Source organism: Bombina bombina, chromosome 6 (genome assembly GCF_027579735.1).
Source record: "Bombina bombina isolate aBomBom1 chromosome 6, aBomBom1.pri, whole genome shotgun sequence".
In the NCBI taxonomy this organism is placed as follows: domain Eukaryota; kingdom Metazoa; phylum Chordata; class Amphibia; order Anura; family Bombinatoridae; genus Bombina; species Bombina bombina.
This window is the reverse complement of record NC_069504.1, coordinates 741,726,598-741,744,391: the sequence shown is the minus strand read 5'-3', so window position 1 is coordinate 741,744,391 and position 17,794 is coordinate 741,726,598. Positions and strand designations below refer to the sequence as shown.

Sequence of the window (17,794 nt, the reverse complement as noted above, 5' to 3'; positions counted from 1 at the left end):
GAGTTAAAAATTTTAACTGGTACTGTCTCTTTAAATTTTAAAGGTTCTCTTCACAACATAATGAAACACCTTGTATAGTTTTGTGATTCACATATGGATGAGAGTTAACATTTTTAACCGGTACGGTCTCTTTAAATTTTAAAGAGTAACTTCTTTATTTCAATTTGCAGAAATGGCTGAACAGAAAAGGTAAATAATGCTGCAAACCCCCTCTACATCTCAGCTTAACCTAGCTGAGGTGTCTGTCAGTCCAACATGCTCTTGACTCAGCTGAAGCGCTGTCTTTTAAGCACACGCTCTGCCATAAATTTTCAATATCCGTTAATACTAAGAAAGAGGTGCTTAGTTAAAACCTCCCCTTTCCTTCCGATAACCGGAAGCCTAGAAAAGAGATGCGCAATTAAATTGGCGCCACAGAAGTCCCACCCCTCATGGGGCGGGACTTGGCGTTTCAAAAGTCGTCTCCCGGTCGCCATTATTATTTAAATTGAGCCACCGGGAGAAAAACAAACTAGGCAGTCTCTTAGCATATGCAAATCCTTATTCGGTACTCTTCTTAGGCAGTTGCTTCCGTTTGAATAAACAAGTAGAGAAGCCCCGTCACACTAAGCTTGCACCCGGCATTACAGTACATACACCAGCTCCGCCCCCCATGGGCGTTTCAATAGTCTTCTCCCGATCGCCATTGTTATGGGAGAATAACTGACTGAGCCGACCCAGATTAGGAAGTTGCTTAGTCCGTTAAGAAAATCTAACAGTGAAGGACCCCTATGCATTACAGTACATCATTAAATAACAATAGTGAATCCCCCTTACTCTGGGCTCACACACTGCAACACAGCTCATATGAAAAACTCCCGGTCGGCTGCTTTTAGTGAGAACCGCCGGGAGAGGAGAGTCACAATTAGCCCCAGTGCCTGCATCCACACTGCCATAGATTCTCCTAGCGTACTAGGGGTTACTATCTCTGAAACCCCTAGAAGGAGCCCTTATTACCATGCGAGATATATATATATATATATATATATATATATTGCCCCAACTTATTCTGAGATTTCTATCCCCAGAAATAAAGTTAGCACTTACCTCCTCTTCTGCCTGGCAGCAAGGCAGTTTCCAGGTGTAAGAGGTCCTCTCCCTCCCATGGACCTGAAAGGAAAACAAAATTCCTGAGTAAATATCCTTCAGGTTTTCAGTGTAAGGGCAGCATCAGAATATGGGAGGCGCAGTGAGAATTATGTCCCACAAGTTCCCATTGCTCTAAAGCCACCAAAGCTCTACTGAAGAGACTGATATAGACTATGGCTACACTCTAGAACAAAGCAGCACAATCTTGTACTACTTTAAAAATAATAAACTCTTGATTGAAGAATCTTTTCTAACACCTCACTTTACCTCTTCCTATCACTAACGTAGGCAAAGAGAATGACTGGAGTGGGAGGGAAGGGAGGAGCTATTTAACAGCTCTGCTGTGGTGCTCTTTGCTTCCTCCTGCTGACCAGGAGGTGAATATCCCATTAGTAATTAAGATAATCCGTGGACTCATCGTGTCTTAAAAAAAATTATATATATATATATATATATATATATATATATATATATATATATATATATATATATATATACACATACATACACACACACACAGAGCAAAGCCAATGCCAACCGTTTACTTCTATTACCACCCAAACACAGGGAGTTCACTAGGTCTAAACCGATTGCAAAGCATGTCATATTACATCACAAGTTCAACCCAGCTGGCACCAAGCCAAAGTAAGATGTACCCTTTAAATACTTCTCACATCGCTCCCAATGTGAAAAACAAAATGCTGCTTCATTTGGCAATAATGATATTTACTTAGCCCTGGGGAATCTGATGGCGCTCTACAAATAACAGATAATACTAGGGAAATCAAGGGGAGTAATGGATGCCAACAAAAATCTCCTGCCTTAAAAGGACCCTGAACCCAAATTTTTTCTTTCATGATTCGGATACAGCATGCAATTTTAAGGAACTTTCTAATTTACTCCTATTATCAATTTTTCTTCATTCTCTTGATATCTTTATTTCAAAAATAAGTCATTTAAGCTAAGGAGCAAGACATTTTTGGTTCAGACACTGGATAGTACTTGTTTATTGGTGCTGTCCAATCAGCAAGGACAACCCAGGTTGTGAACCAAAAATGGGCCGGCTTCTAAACTTAGATTCTTGCTTTTCAAATAAAGATAGCAAGAGAATGAAGAAAAATTAATAGGAGTAAATTAGAAAGTTGCTTAAAATTGCATGCTCAGTGTCCCTTTAAGTTATTATTGCATTTAAACCACACTTTGATTACATTCTACCATTTCTGCTTTACTGTGTAGCACTTTTACAAACTACCCTTAAGAATAAATATCGCTTATTACTATAGAAAAAATATCAAAGCGCAAAACCACAAAATTATGGGGGAGGGGGGGGAGAGAGCACATTTTTAAAACACTTGTAATTTTTCTTGTCAAGTTATTTTATTTTATAATGACCTTATAAAAACAACACAAGAAACATGGCCCATGGCCCATGCAGGACAGTATGTAACAGACAAGGAGACTGAGGGCACACGTCTCAAGGAAAAGGGGATCTCATACATGGTAGTTTCATTTACCCCTTTTTGTTTTTATTTTTGGCATGAAATATAATGGGAGACAGTAACTCATGTCCTTCTTGGTATAAGAAGGGTGACCTAAAATTGGGGCTTATGGAAGCTCCAGAGGACAGGGATAGATGGCAAAATGGCTAGTGTGAGCTTTAGTTAGGTAGTGGCAGAAGGGATTCTCAGCCAAAGACAGGTTTGATGATGAAGGCTCTCTAAGCCACTGTAGGTTTGAGTTGTGATTTTAGGTTCTGATGTGGTCTTCATACCAAAAGTGTTTGATTCAGGTGCTTCTGTGCAATGACCACACATTCTTTTTTTGTTACATTAGTTACAAACTCCAAGTTGTTGAAATGCCAACTTGTACAGAACAATGGTTTTATACTTCAAAGAAGACCTCTGAAGTCTAGCTTGTGAATTGTATTTGACGTTGATATAGAAGTCTTAAAAAGAGAACTTGGGCAGTGTATACTCTAGCTCCAAATGTCTTAGAAACTCAAGTATCTTATTAACCTTAGAAATAAGGTTATTTTTTGTGGTTCAAAAAGTGGCCTCCACCCTAATCTTCTGTAAGCCCATTAGTCAGCAGTCACTTTAACTGGACTATGCCATTGATCCATAAATTAAAATAAGTCACACAGGATCTTGATACCCTGATTTATGGTTCCTTTCTGGTGCTTTCAGCTCTTGCTCCATGGCATGGGTTCCTTCATCAACATCTCATTCCGTGGCTATGGAGTAGCTACATGGTTCAGGAACCTGCTCCTCAATCCCATGACTCAGGAGCGGCTACGGTTTTCCTGATTACCTGCAATGATACGACTGTACAACTTTTGTTGCTCTTCCTTAAACGCATCTTTCACCTTCTCACGTTTCAAACCACCATCCCTAGGAGAAAAGATAAAATAGAATATATAAGAAAGAAAGATGGATCAGCTTGTGTACATATTAAGAATGTGAGGGACTCACCAGAGTAGATCCACAAGACCACCCCGTCGTGCAATCGCAGACTTCACTCTGCTAGCAAACTGCACTGCATCCTCATCCTCCTGTGCAAAAAGATATAAAATTCAGTACCGTCTGATACAAATAAGAAATAGATATTATTAGCAAATAAGGTTAATTATACAAGTCTAGTCTGCCTAATATCTTACCAAATAAATACTTATAATGGCTTTAACACATAATGGGTATCATTCCATTAAAGCAGGTCCCCTTTGTTTTTTGTTTAATAACAACAACAAACAACAAAAACTGACTATCCTCTATAAATCACATTTGAAACAGTCGCATATTCTCTTGCAGTAGGATAACAACCTCAGGCACCTGTTGCGTTTCAATACCCTGGATGAGAATCAATGCTTTAGTATATACCATTTTCTAGAAGGATATTCTTTTAAAATAACATTTGTATATCCTGTCTGGCTATGCTTATATTCATCCAGTTCAGAAAATTATTTTGCACTTAAGTTTCATAAAACATTAAGTGGTAGATTTATCATTGATTGGATGGAAAAAGTTCACATGTAGTAAACCTATCCACCCAAAAACACAAATTGTGAGCACATGCGTTCCCCATATTTAGCAGTGCACGAGCATCCGGCTTGTCAATACCCCCGGTTGAATCGAAGTTGTCAGACGGTTTAAAAATCCGCTGCAGGCTGCAACCAATAAAGGCATTCACCTCTTGATAAAGCTATCCCTAAATATCGGTTAACAACAGTTATACACCAATCAAAACTACAGAAAAAAAACAACAAAATGTTACAGGCTAGAGCTTGTAACTTTAAAGGGACAGCCAACACAAAAATTGTTATAGTTTAAAAAGATAAAGCCTTTATTACCCATTCCCCAGCTTTGCCCAAACATGGTTATATTAACATACTTTATAACACTTAAACCTCTAAATTTCTGTCTGTTTCCAAGTCCTTAAAGAAAGCCCCATGATCACATGCTTTTGTATTTGCTTTTCACATCAGGGGAAAATAGTTCATGTGAGCCATATAGATAACACTGTGCTGATGCCCGTGGATTCTAACACAGCACTAATTGGCTTAACGGAACATAATACTCATATGCTAAATCAATTGAAACTGATGCAGTATAACTGTAAAAAGCTGACAGGAAAATATCACCTGAGTATCTCTATGTAAAAAAGGAAGATATTTTACCTCACAATTTCCTCAGCTCACCAGAGTAAGTTCTGTGTAAAAAGTTATACTCAGCTGCTCCCAGCTGCAGGTAAAAAAAAATTTTTTTAAAAAATCTGAAGAAATGAACTGCAGCCTCAACACTGCTAAGGTCATGAACTATTTTACTGTGATCTCATGAGATTTCACTTAACTCTCGTGAAATTTCAAAGTAAACTTCCTTAAACTGAATAGGGAAATTACAGGAGTGTGCACGATGCTCACTCCCTTGCCTGTTCCGGGACAGACATACTGATTTGCTGCTTAAAGTTCTTTGCAATGGGGTTTGAATACTTAGGACATTTTTAGGTAAAATATATTTCTTTTTTACATAGAGATGTTCAGGTGATATTTTATAGTCAGCTTTTTACAGCTATGCTGCATCACTTTCAAGTGTTTCAACATTTGGGTATCATGGTCCTTTAAATGCAAGTCAATAGATAAAGTCATGTGATTAGGGGTCAGTCAGAAGATGTTTAGAAACAAGGTAATAACAGGTAAAAAGTTAATATAACCATGTTTTCTGTGCAAAACTGGGGAATGGGTAATAAAGGGATTATATATCTTTTAAAACAAAAACATTTTTTAGTTGACTGTCCCTTTAAGACTAGCAACACTGCAAGTCACAAGGTGAACTTCTACTATGAGTGTATTGCAGAGAATAAATACAGTGTCGCTAGTCTTAAAATTACATTTGGATGTGACCATTTAAGAGGGCTCACTTCTGTCTGTTCGATGTTTTCCAGTTCATGGGAGCAGTCATGAGATACCTAAGCTATCATAGGTATTCAGAGAGCTGCTCCAAACATTCTTTTTGCGTGTACGCAGGCAGCACTTAGCAACAGTACAGACTGTATGGTTACAGTTAATAACAGCAAAATGGCAAAGAATCTGGAACTCATCAAAAGGGACACACACGTTCTAACAACTGAACCAGTAAGCACTGAACAAATACAAGTTAAAATATATTGTTTACATAACATTGTGAATGTATTTACTGCTGCTTAAAGGCACAGTCTACTCCAAAATAAACTTTCATGATTCAGATAGAGAATGTAATTTGAAACAATTTTTCAATTTACTTTTATCACCAATTTTGCTTTGTTCTCTTGGTATTCTTAGTTGAAAGCTAAACCTAGGAGGTTCATATTCAAATTTCTAAGCCCTTGAAGTGTTAGTTCATGTGCGTCATATAGATAACGCTGTGCTCAAGCCAGCTCTGATTGTCTAAAATGGATGTCTGTCAAAAAAACTGGAATAAGGGGGCAGTTTGCAGAGGCTAAGATACAGGGTAATGAGAGGTAGAGAGTGTATTTATATAATGGTGTTGGTTATGCAAAACTAGGGAATGGGTAATAAAAGGGATTATCTATCTTTTTAAACAATAAAAATTCTGGTGTAGACTGTCCCTTTAACAATGCGCCTACATAGACATTATACAGCAGACTCCATTAAACAAGCTGAAAATCAGGAACAATTATCACTGACACACCTTCACGTACAATTAGATCATCAGTTAACATCTACAATTGGGTTGTAGGAACCAGGCGGAGTAATGTTCTGATATACTAAAATCAGAATAAGACTCAAGCTCACATGTCTGTTAGATATGACTAGTAATAATGGCAGCTGTCCAGCAATACCAACACAAGATGGGCTTGTTAGGTCAGAGACAATAAACCACACTGATACAATAAATACTATAAGCACAGAGCACTGCATAGGCATAGCTACCCACTAAATAAGATCACTTACAGGGAAATAATGTCAGGCAGTAGGAGCAAGCTCAGCCTACTTGAAACTTTGAGACAAAATTCAGGTTTATAAATTAAGCGACAGTGGATATGTTAGGGTACACATCCATTAAGAGATGAGATCTATTTATAAATGTGAAGCAAAGAGACTCATTACACACTGACCTTTCGTGTCATTGGTGGCAGGTACCAAACACTACACACAATTGCCCAGCTGGTCATCATACGGAGCAGATAGGTGACCATCCCATATTTACTGCTATTCCAGAAGGCATCCCCAAAACGAGGGTCATACTGCAAAATAAACAAGTAAAAGCAACACTTTCAGTTTGTACAATAAAATGTTTAAAAGTGCATAGTAAAACTCCTTGTAACATACGTTCATTATTTATTTTGTCTCCTTTTCCTTCAATTTGGTTTTCCAAATGAAATGAGAAGTGCCTACACCAATTCTCACCCCGATACATACTGCACAATGATTGTTTGATTACTGAAGAAACTCATTTATGAAGGCCTTAGCAGAAGTGATAAAAAACTGCATAACAATGCAACTTTTGCAGACCAAATGGCAGCAGCAAGCCTTAACTACTACCGTAAGAAGTCAAAATTAGCTAGTGGTGGGGGACTTTGGCCCATGAAACCCAATGCAGAAAACAAGATGATTTATTCAGAATGTTTTCACATTTCTTTGGTATGTTACTCTATTAATAGATTGCACAAAAATCTTATCATTACAAAGGTATTTTATGTCCCTTTAACAACAACATTTCCCAGCCCATTCAGGACTTCCTCTTTAATGAACCCTAACTTTACCTTGATTGCCACAGGGTACACAGTAGCGCCTATTTCAAAGCTCCCCTTTTTAAACATCATGACTGATGTGTTATTGATGCAGGTACCTGAGAAGAAACAAATGACCTAAATGAAAGATATAACTGTCCCCTCCTGTCAATTCATAATATGTCCTCTTTAATTATAAAACAGACTTTATGCAATATGGTTAACAATTTAAATTAACCACATAATAATGAAGCAACGTGGGTAAATAACAGTTATATGGCTGATAAGTTAATAGATTTACTATGCAGGCAATGTTACAGGCATATTTAAATGGTTAACAGGACAGTCCTACAAGTGATGCACTTGTACACATCTTGGCTTACCTTCAGGAAATATGAGAATAGGCAGTTTGCTTTTGTCCTGCACGTGTTCTGTCAGTCTGAGAAGAATGAATAAAGAAAAGATGGGTAAACAGGGGAAATAGAAATAAAAAAAATATATAGAAAAACTAATGGGTAAAACAGGTAGGAGACATGAACAGAGGGAGAGGGGAGATACAATAAATAAGAACAAAGTACATTTTATTGGAGATATATATAACAACTGCTATTAGTTCTGCAAAATGATGACATGGCTACTATCCTATATAGAATGTTCCTCATATTTCCATTATTAAAAGATACAGCAAGTTGTAAACCACACATTTGTTTTGTTTTTACCATAAATAATTAATAAAACCCACCAGCAGCGGATCTAAATTGTATCTCTCAGTAAAGCAGGGCCTTCCTTTCTGTTTCACTAATTGCTGTAATATCAAAATTATGTTTGCTAATTATTCATATTCCATGCACTGTAACATTAATAGAGACAGTTAGGATGTTTTATGCCATCCTAAAAGCACTGGGCTTAAAGTGATGGGAAATCTAAGCGTATAATAGATGCTAGGATTTACCATCACTAAAAATAAGCATTAGTTTACTTGACCGTTACCTAAAATAAAAAAACTAAAATTTATACTTACCTGATAAATTTCTTTCTTTCCGTATATGGTGAGTACACAGCGTCAATTACTTTTGGGAATATCACTCCTGGCCAGCGGGAGGCGGCAAAGAGCACCACAGCCAAGCTAAGTATCCCTCCCCTTCCCACAAACCCCAGTCATTCTCCCGAAGGAAAATGGAGAAAAAAAACATAATTTATGTAAGAACTTACCTGATAAATTCATTTCTTTCATATTAACAAGAGTCCATGAGCTAGTGACGTATGGGATATACATTCCTACCAGGAGGGGCAAAGTTTCCCAAACCTTAAAATGCCTATAAATACACCCCTCACCACACCCACAAATCAGTTTAACGAATAGCCAAGAAGTGGGGTGATAAGAAAAAAAGTGCGAAGCATATAAAATAAGGAATTGGAATAATTGTGCTTTATACAAAAAAATCATAACCACCACAAAAAAGGGTGGGCCTCATGGACTCTTGTTAATATGAAAGAAATGAATTTATCAGGTAAGTTCTTACATAAATTATGTTTTCTTTCATGTAATTAACAAGAGTCCATGAGCTAGTGACGTATGGGATAATGACTACCCAAGATGTGGATCTTTCCACACAAGAGTCACTAGAGAGGGAGGGATAAAATAAAGACAGCCAATTCCTGCTGAAAATAATCCACACCCAAAATAAAGTTTAACAAAAAACATAAGCAGAAGATTCAAACTGAAACCGCTGCCTGAAGAACTTTTCTACCAAAAACTGCTTCAGAAGAAGAAAATACATCAAAATGGTAGAATTTAGTAAAAGTATGCAAAGAGGACCAAGTTGCTGCTTTGCAGATCTGGTCAACCGAAGCTTCATTCCTAAACGCCCAGGAAGTAGATACTGACCTAGTAGAATGAGCTGTAATTCTCTGAGGCGGAATTTTACCCGACTCAACATAGGCAAAATGAATTAAAGATTTCAACCAAGATGCCAAAGAAATGGCAGAAGCTTTCTGGCCTTTCCTAGAACCGGAAAAGATAACAAATAGACTAGAAGTCTTACGGAAAGATTTCGTAGCTTCAACATAATATTGCAAAGCTCTAACAACATCCAAAGAATGCAATGATCTCTCCTTAGAATTCTTAGGATTAGGACATAATGAAGGAACCACAATTTCTCTACTAATGTTGTTGGAATTCACAACTTTAGGTAAAAATTCAAAAGAAGTTCGCAACACCGCCTTATCCTGATGAAAAATCAGAAAAGGAGACTCACAAGAAAGAGCAGATAATTCAGAAACTCTTCTAGCAGAAGAGATGGCCAAAAGGAACAAAACTTTCCAAGAAAGTAATTTAATGTCCAATGAATGCATAGGTTCAAACGGAGGAGCTTGAAGAGCTCCCAGAACCAAATTCAAACTCCAAGGAGGAGAAATTGACTTAATGACAGGTTTTATACGAACCAAAGCTTGTACAAAACAATGAATATCAGGAAGAATAGCAATCTTTCTGTGAAAAAGAACAGAAAGAGCGGAGATTTGTCCTTTCAAAGAACTTGCGGACAAACCCTTATCTAAACCATCCTGAAGAAACTGTAAAATTCTCGGTATTCTAAAAGAATGCCAAGAAAAATGACGAGAAAGACACCAAGAAATATAAGTCTTCCAGACTCTATAATATATCTCTCGAGATACAGATTTACGAGCCTGTAACATAGTATTAATCACGGAGTCAGAGAAACCTCTATGACCAAGAATCAAGCGTTCAATCTCCATACCTTTAAATTTAAGGATTTCAGATCCGGATGGAAAAAAGGACCTTGTGACAGAAGGTCTGGTCTTAACGGAAGAGTCCATGGTTGGCAAGATGCCATCCGGACAAGATCCGCATACCAAAACCTGTGAGGCCATGCTGGAGCTATTAGCAGAACAAACGAGCATTCCCTCAGAATCTTGGAGATTACTCTTGGAAGAAGAACTAGAGGCGGAAAGATATAGGCAGGATGATACTTCCAAGGAAGTGATAATGTATCCACTGCCTCCGCCTGAGGATCCCGGGATCTGGACAGATACCTGGGAAGTTTCTTGTTTAGATGAGAGGCCATCAGATCTATCTCTGGGAGCCCCCACATTTGAACAATCTGAAGAAATACCTCTGGGTGAAGAGACCATTCGCCCGGATGCAACGTTTGGCGACTGAGATAATCCGCTTCCCAATTGTCTACACCTGGGATATGAACCGCAGAGATTAGACAGGAGCTGGATTCCGCCCAAACCAAAATTCGAGATACTTCTTTCATAGCCAGAGGACTGTGAGTCCCTCCTTGATGATTGATGTATGCCACAGTTGTGACATTGTCTGTCTGAAAACAAATGAACGATTCTCTCTTCAGAAGAGGCCAAAACTGAAGAGCTCTGAAAACTGCACGGAGTTCCAAGATATTGATCGGTAATCTCACCTCCTGAGATTCCCAAACTCCTTGTGCCGTCAGAGATCCCCACACAGCTCCCCAACCTGTGAGACTTGCATCTGTTGAAATTACAGTCCAGGTTGGAAGAACAAAAGAAGTCCCCTGAATTAAACGAAGGTGATCTGTCCACCACGTTAGAGAGTGCCGAACAATCGGTTTTAAAGATATTAATTGATATATCTTCGTGTAATCCCTGCACCATTGGTTCAGCATACAGAGCTGAAGAGGTCGCATGTGAAAACGAGCAAAGGGGATCGCGTCCGATGCAGCAGTCATAAGACCTAGAATTTCCATGCATAAGGCTACCGAAGGGAATGATTGAGACTGAAGGTTTCGACAGACTGTAATCAATTTTAGACGTCTCTTGTCTGTTAAAGACAAAGTCATGGACACTGAATCTATCTGGAAACCCAGAAAGGTTACCCTTGTTTGAGGAATCAAAGAACTTTTTGGTAAATTGATCCTCCAACCATGATCTTGAAGAAACAACACAAGTCGATTCGTATGAGACTCTGCTAAATGTAAAGACGGAGCAAGTACCAAGATATCGTCCAAATAAGGAAATACCACAATACCCTGTTCTCTGATTACAGACAGAAGGGCACCGAGAATCTTTGTGAAAATTCTTGGAGCTGTAGCAAGGCCAAACGGTAGAGCCACAAATTGGTAATGCTTGTCTAGAAAAGAGAATCTCAGGAACTGATAATGATCTGGATGAATCGGAATATGCAGATATGCATCCTGTAAATCTATTGTGGACATATAATTCCTTTGCTGAACAAAAGGCAATATAGTCCTTACAGTTACCATCTTGAACGTTGGTATCCTTACATAACGATTCAATAATTTTAGATCCAGAACTGGTCTGAAGGAATTCTCCTTCTTTGGTACAATGAAGAGATTTGAATAAAACCCCATCCCCTGTTCCGGAACTGGAACTGGCATAATTACTCCAGCCAACTCTAGATCTGAAACACAATTCAGAAATGCTTGAGCTTTCACTGGATTTACTGGGACATGGGAAAGAAAAAATCTCTTTGCAGGAGGTCTCATCTTGAAACCAATTCTGTACCCTTCTGAAACAATGTTCTGAATCCAAAGATTGTGAACAGAATTGATCCAAATTTCTTTGAAAAAACGTAACCTGCCCCCTACCAGCTGAACTGGAATGAGGGCCGTACCTTCATGTGAACTTAGAAGCAGGCTTTGCCTTTCTAGCAGGCTTGGATTTATTCCAGACTGGAGATGGTTTCCAAACTGAAACTGCTCCTGAGGACGAAGGATCAGGCTTTTGTTCTTTGTTGAAACGAAAGGAACGAAAACGATTGTTAGCCCTGTTTTTACCTTTAGACTTTTTATCCTGTGGTAAAAAAGTTCCTTTCCCACCAGTAACAGTTGAAATAATAGAATCCAACTGAGAACCAAATAATTTGTTTCCCTGGAAAGAAATGGAAAGTAGAGTTGATTTAGAAGCCATATCAGCATTCCAGGTCTTAAGCCATAAAGCTCTTCTGGCTAAGATAGCCAGAGACATAAATCTAAGATCAACTCTAATAATATCAAAAATGGCATCACAGATGAAATTATTAGCATGCTGGAGAAGAATAATAATATCATGAGAATCACGATTTGTTACTTGTTGCGCTAGAGTTTCCAACCAAAAAGTTGAAGCTGCAGCAACATCAGCCAATGATATAGCAGGTCTAAGAAGATTACCTGAACATAGATAAGCTTTTCTTAGAAAAGATTCAATTTTTCTATCTAAAGGATCCTTAAACGAGGTACCATCTGACGTAGGAATGGTAGTACGTTTAGCAAGGGTAGAAATAGCCCCATCAACTTTAGGGATTTTGTCCCAAAATTCTAACCTGTCAGGCGGAACAGGATATAATTGCTTAAAACGTTTAGAAGGAGTAAATGAATTACCCAATTTATCCCATTCCTTAGCAATTACTGCAGAAATAGCATTAGGAACAGGAAAGACTTCTGGAATAACCGCAGGAGCTTTAAAAACCTTATCCAAACGTATAGAATTAGTATCAAGAGGACTAGAATCCTCTATTTCTAAAGCAATTAGTACTTCTTTAAGTAAAGAGCGAATAAATTCCATCTTAAATAAATATGAAGATTTATCAGCATCAATCTCTGAAATAGAATCCTCTGAACCAGAAGAGTCCAAAGAATCAGAATGATGGTGTTCATTTAAAAATTCATCTGGAGAGAGAGAAGATTTAAAAGACTTTTTACGTTTACTAGAAGGAGAAATAACAGACAAAGCCTTCTTTATGGATTCAGAAACAAAATCTCTTATGTTATCAGGAACATTCTGCACCTTAGATGTTGAGGGAACTGCAACAGGCAATGGTACATCACTAAAGGAAATATTATCTGCTTTAACAAGTTTGTCATGACAATTATTACAAACAACAGCTGGAGGAATAGCTACCAAAAGTTTACAGCAGATACACTTAGCTTTGGTAGATCCAGCAGGCAGTGGTTTTCCTGTAGTATCTTCTGGCTCAGATGCAACGTGAGACATCTTGCAATATGTAAGAGAAAAAACAACATATAAAGCAAAATAGATCAAATTCCTTATAAGACAGTTTCAGGAATGGGAAAAAAATGCCAAACATCAAGCTTCTAGCAACCAGAAGCAAATGAAAAATGAGACTGAAATAATGTGGAGACAAAAGCGACGCCCATATTTTTTGGCGCCAAATAAGACGCCCACATTATTTGGCGCCCAAATGCTTTTGGCGCCAAAAATGACGCCACATCCGGAACGCCGACATTTTTGGCGCAAAATAACGTCAAAAAATGACGCAACTTCCGGCGACACGTATGACGCCGGAAACGGAAAAGAATTTTTGCGCCAAAAAAGTCCGCGCCAAGAATGACGCAATAAAATGAAGCATTTTCAGCCCCCGCGAGCCTAACAGCCCACAGGGAAAAAAGTCAAATTTTTGAGGTAAGAAAAATATGATAATTTAAAGCATAATCCCAAATATGAAACTGACTGTCTGGAAATAAGGAAAGTTGAACATTCTGAGTCAAGGCAAATAAATGTTTGAATACATATATTTAGAACTTTATAAATAAAGTGCCCAACCATAGCTTAGAGTGTCACAGAAAATAAGACTTACTTACCCCAGGACACTCATCTACATGTTAGTAGAAAGCCAAACCAGTACTGAAACGAGAATCAGTAGAGGAAATGGTAAATATAAGAGTATATCGTCGATCTGAAAAGGGAGGTAAGAGATGAATCTCTACGACCGATAACAGAGAACCTTATGAAATAGACCCCGTAGAAGGAGATCACTGCATTCAATAGGCAATACTCTCCTCACATCCCTCTGACATTCACTGCACGCTGAGAGGAAAACCGGGCTCCAACTTGCTGCGGAGCGCATATCAACGTAGAATCTAGCACAAACTTACTTCACCACCTCCCTTGGAGGCAAAGTTTGTAAAACTGATTTGTGGGTGTGGTGAGGGGTGTATTTATAGGCATTTTAAGGTTTGGGAAACTTTGCCCCTCCTGGTAGGAATGTATATCCCATACGTCACTAGCTCATGGACTCTTGTTAATTACATGAAAGAAAAAGGAGTAACACAAGGTGTAGAGGTGTCTGAGGTAGATAGAAGATATGGAGAGTCCACTGCATCATCAATTACTGTTGGAAATAAATACCCAAGCTAGAGGACACAGATGGCTAGGTCTACCTGTCTTGTCCCTCCCTAAACAGAAGGCACCACCGCTTGAAGAACCTTTCTCCCAAAAGAAGCCTCAGCCAAGGCAAAAGTATCAAAAATATATTAAATTTGGAAAAAATATGTAAAGAGGACCAAGTTGCAGCCTTGCAAATCTGTTCCACAGAAGCTTCATTTTTGAAAGCCCAAGAAGAGGAGACAACCCTCGTGGAATGAGCTGTAATTCTCTCAGGAGGTTGCTGTCCAGCAGTCTCATAAGACAAACGAATCCTACTTCTCAACTATAGAGAAAGAGAAGTAGCAGTGGCTTTCTGACCATTACGTTTTCCAGAGAAACAAACAAACAAGGCAGAAGACTGGAGAAAATCTTTAGTCGCATGTAGATAGAATTTAAGAGCACGCACAACATCCAGGTTGTGCAAGAAACGTTTCTTATGAAAAGAAGGATTAGGACATAGAGAAGCAACAACAATTTCCTGATTAATATTTCTATCCGAAACAACTTTAGGAAGGAATCCTAACGTAGTACGAAGAATCGCCTTGTCGGCATGAAAGATAAGATAAGGAGAATCACACTGCAAAGCTGAGAGCTCTGAGACTCTATGAGCAGAATAGATAGCAATAAGAAACAAAACCTTCCAAGATAACAACTTAATATCTATGGAATGCAAAGGCTCAAACGGAGCCTGCTGCAAAACTTTAACAAGGTTAAGGCTCCAAGGAGGAGCAACAGACTTAAAGGGACATTATACACTCATTTTTTCTTTGCATAAATGTTTTGTAGATGATCTATTTATATAGCCCATAAAGTTGTTTTTTTTAATTAATGTATAGTTTTGCTTATTTTTAAATAACATTGCTCTGATTTTCAGACTCCTAACCAAGCCCCAAAGTTTTATGTGAATACGCTCGACTACCTACTCCAGCTTGCTCCTGTTTGTGTAAAGGGTCTTTTCATATGCAAAAGAAGGGGGAGGGGGGAGTGTCTTATTTTCCACTTGCAGTGGGCTTTCCAGCTACCTTTTCAACAGAGCCAAAGTGACAGCTTCTAAGTAAGTTTTTAAACAGTTTTATACTGCATTTTTATATCAGTATCTGTGCATATTATTCTTTATAGTAGTGTCTATTACATGCAGTTATATGAAAATGAGTGTATACTGTCCCTTTAAACACAGGCCCGATTCTGACCAAGGCCTGACAAAAAGATTGCACATCTGGCACGTCCGCCAGACGCTTATGAAGCAAAATAGATAATGCAGAAATCTGACCCTTCAGGGTACTGACCGACAAACCCCTCTCCAGAACATCCTGGAGAAAAGACAAAATCCTAGGAATCCTGACCCTACTCCAAGGGCAGCCCTTGGATTGACACTAATAAAGATATTTACGCAATATCTTATTTTAAATCTTTCTAGTTACAGGCTTGCGAGCCTGAATCATGGTTTCAATGACCGACTCTGAAAAATCACGCTTAGAGAGAACTAAGCGTTCAATCTCCAAGCAGTCAGCTTCAGAGAAACGAGATTTGGATGAAGGAAGGGACCCTGAATCAAATAGGTCCTTCCTCAGAGGCAGCCTCCAAGGAGGGAGACACAACATCTCCACACCAGATCCTGAGAGGCCACGCAGGGGCTATTAAAATTATCAACGCTCTCTCTTGTTTGATACGAGCAATGACTCGTGGAAGGAGAGCAAACGGAGGAAACAGGTATGCCAGCTTGAAATCCCAAGGAACTGCCAGAGAATCTATCAGAGCGGCCTGTGGATCCCTTGACCTTGAACCGTACAATGGAAGCTTGGCATTTTGCAGAGACGCCATCAGACCCAACTCCGGCATCCCCCATTTGAGGGTTAAGCTGGAGAACACCTCAGGATGGAGTGCCCCCTCCCTGGGATGAAAAGTCTGTCTGCTCAGGAAATCTGCTTCCCAGGAATGTGGATGGCAGATAGACAGCAATTGTGAGCTTCTGCCCACTGAACAATCCGAGCCACCTAAGGAACTCAGAGTTCCTCCCTGGTGATTGATGTAAGCCAATGTGGTTATGTTGTCTGACTGGAACCTGATAAACCAGGCTAAGGACAGCTGAGGCTAAGCCATCAGAGCATTGAAAATCGCTCTCAACTCCAATATGTTTATGGAGAGAGCAGACTCCTCTCGAGATCAAACTCCCTGCGCCTTTAACGAGTCCCAGACTGCTCCCCAGTCCAGAAGGCTGGCGTCCGTGGTCACAATTAGCTCTGCAAAATCTGTTGACGCTCTACAAATAACCGATAATAATCACCCAGGAAGGTCTCCAAAAGCATGTTCCCAGAGACAGATGTTCCTGAGAAAACCACCACGGGAGAGAGTCTCTTGTCAAATGATTTAATTCTATCCTCTGAGACAGATCCGCATGATCCCCATTCCATTGACTGAGCATGCATAACTGCAGAGCTCTTAAATGGAATTGAGCAAAGGGAATGATGTCCATGGAAGCAACCATCAGACCAATTACCTCCATACATTGAGCTACTGATGGTCGAACATGAGACTGGAGAGAAAGCAAGAATTTTGGCTTTTCTGACCTCCGTCAAATATTTTCATCGATAGGGAATCTATTATGGTCCCTAAAAAAAAAAAAAAACTACCCTTGTAGCTGGAACATAGGAACTTTTTTTTACAGATTCACTTTCCATAGGTGGGAACGCAGAAAAGACAACAAGATCTCCATGTGAGATTTTGCTTGTTGAAAAGATGGCGCCGGAACCAGAATGTCATCCAGATAGGGCGCCACTGCAATTCCTAGAGACCGAATCACTGCCAAGAGTCCCCAGAACCTTTGAAAAAAATCTGGGAACTGTGGCAAGGCCAACGAGAAGAGCCACAAACTTAAAGTGTTTGTCCAGAAATGATGATCCCTGTGAATGGGAACATGAAGGTACGCATCCTTCAGGTTTATGGTCGTCATAACTGACCCTCTTGTACTAAAGGAAGGATGGAACCGATAGTCTCCATCTTGAAGGACGGTACTTTGAGAAACTTGTTTAGACACTTAAGGTCTAGAATAGGTCGGGAACCATAAACAGATTGGAATAGAAACCTAGACCCTGTTCCTGCACTGATACTGGAACTATCAATCCCAGGGAGGAAAGATCCTGTACACATTTCAAAAACGCCTCTCTTTTTATCTGGTCTGCAGATAATCTTGAGAGATGGAACCTGCTCCTGGGAGGGAAGGTCTTGAATTCCAATTTGTAACCCTGAGATACTATGTCCACAGCCTAGGGATCTAGGA

At 39.2% G+C, this 17,794-nt stretch overlaps 1 protein-coding gene across 2 annotated transcripts in view; it reads right to left on the bottom strand.

The window, feature by feature from the left end:
- Positions 1–2,486: 2,486 nt before the first annotated feature.
- GPAT4 (glycerol-3-phosphate acyltransferase 4) overlaps positions 2,487–17,794 on the bottom strand; it is a 49,971-nt gene continuing 34,663 nt past the window's right edge. For both annotated transcript variants that reach the window (XM_053717989.1, XM_053717990.1), the window contains exons 9-13: positions 7,737–7,792; positions 7,387–7,472; positions 6,739–6,867; positions 3,600–3,679; positions 2,487–3,518 (exon numbers count right to left, since the gene is read on the bottom strand). In XM_053717989.1, the coding sequence (XP_053573964.1) occupies positions 3,410–3,518; positions 3,600–3,679; positions 6,739–6,867; positions 7,387–7,472; positions 7,737–7,792 (460 nt within the window). In that variant the 3' untranslated portion in view covers positions 2,487–3,409. The remainder of the gene's footprint in view (positions 3,519–3,599; positions 3,680–6,738; positions 6,868–7,386; positions 7,473–7,736; positions 7,793–17,794) is intronic.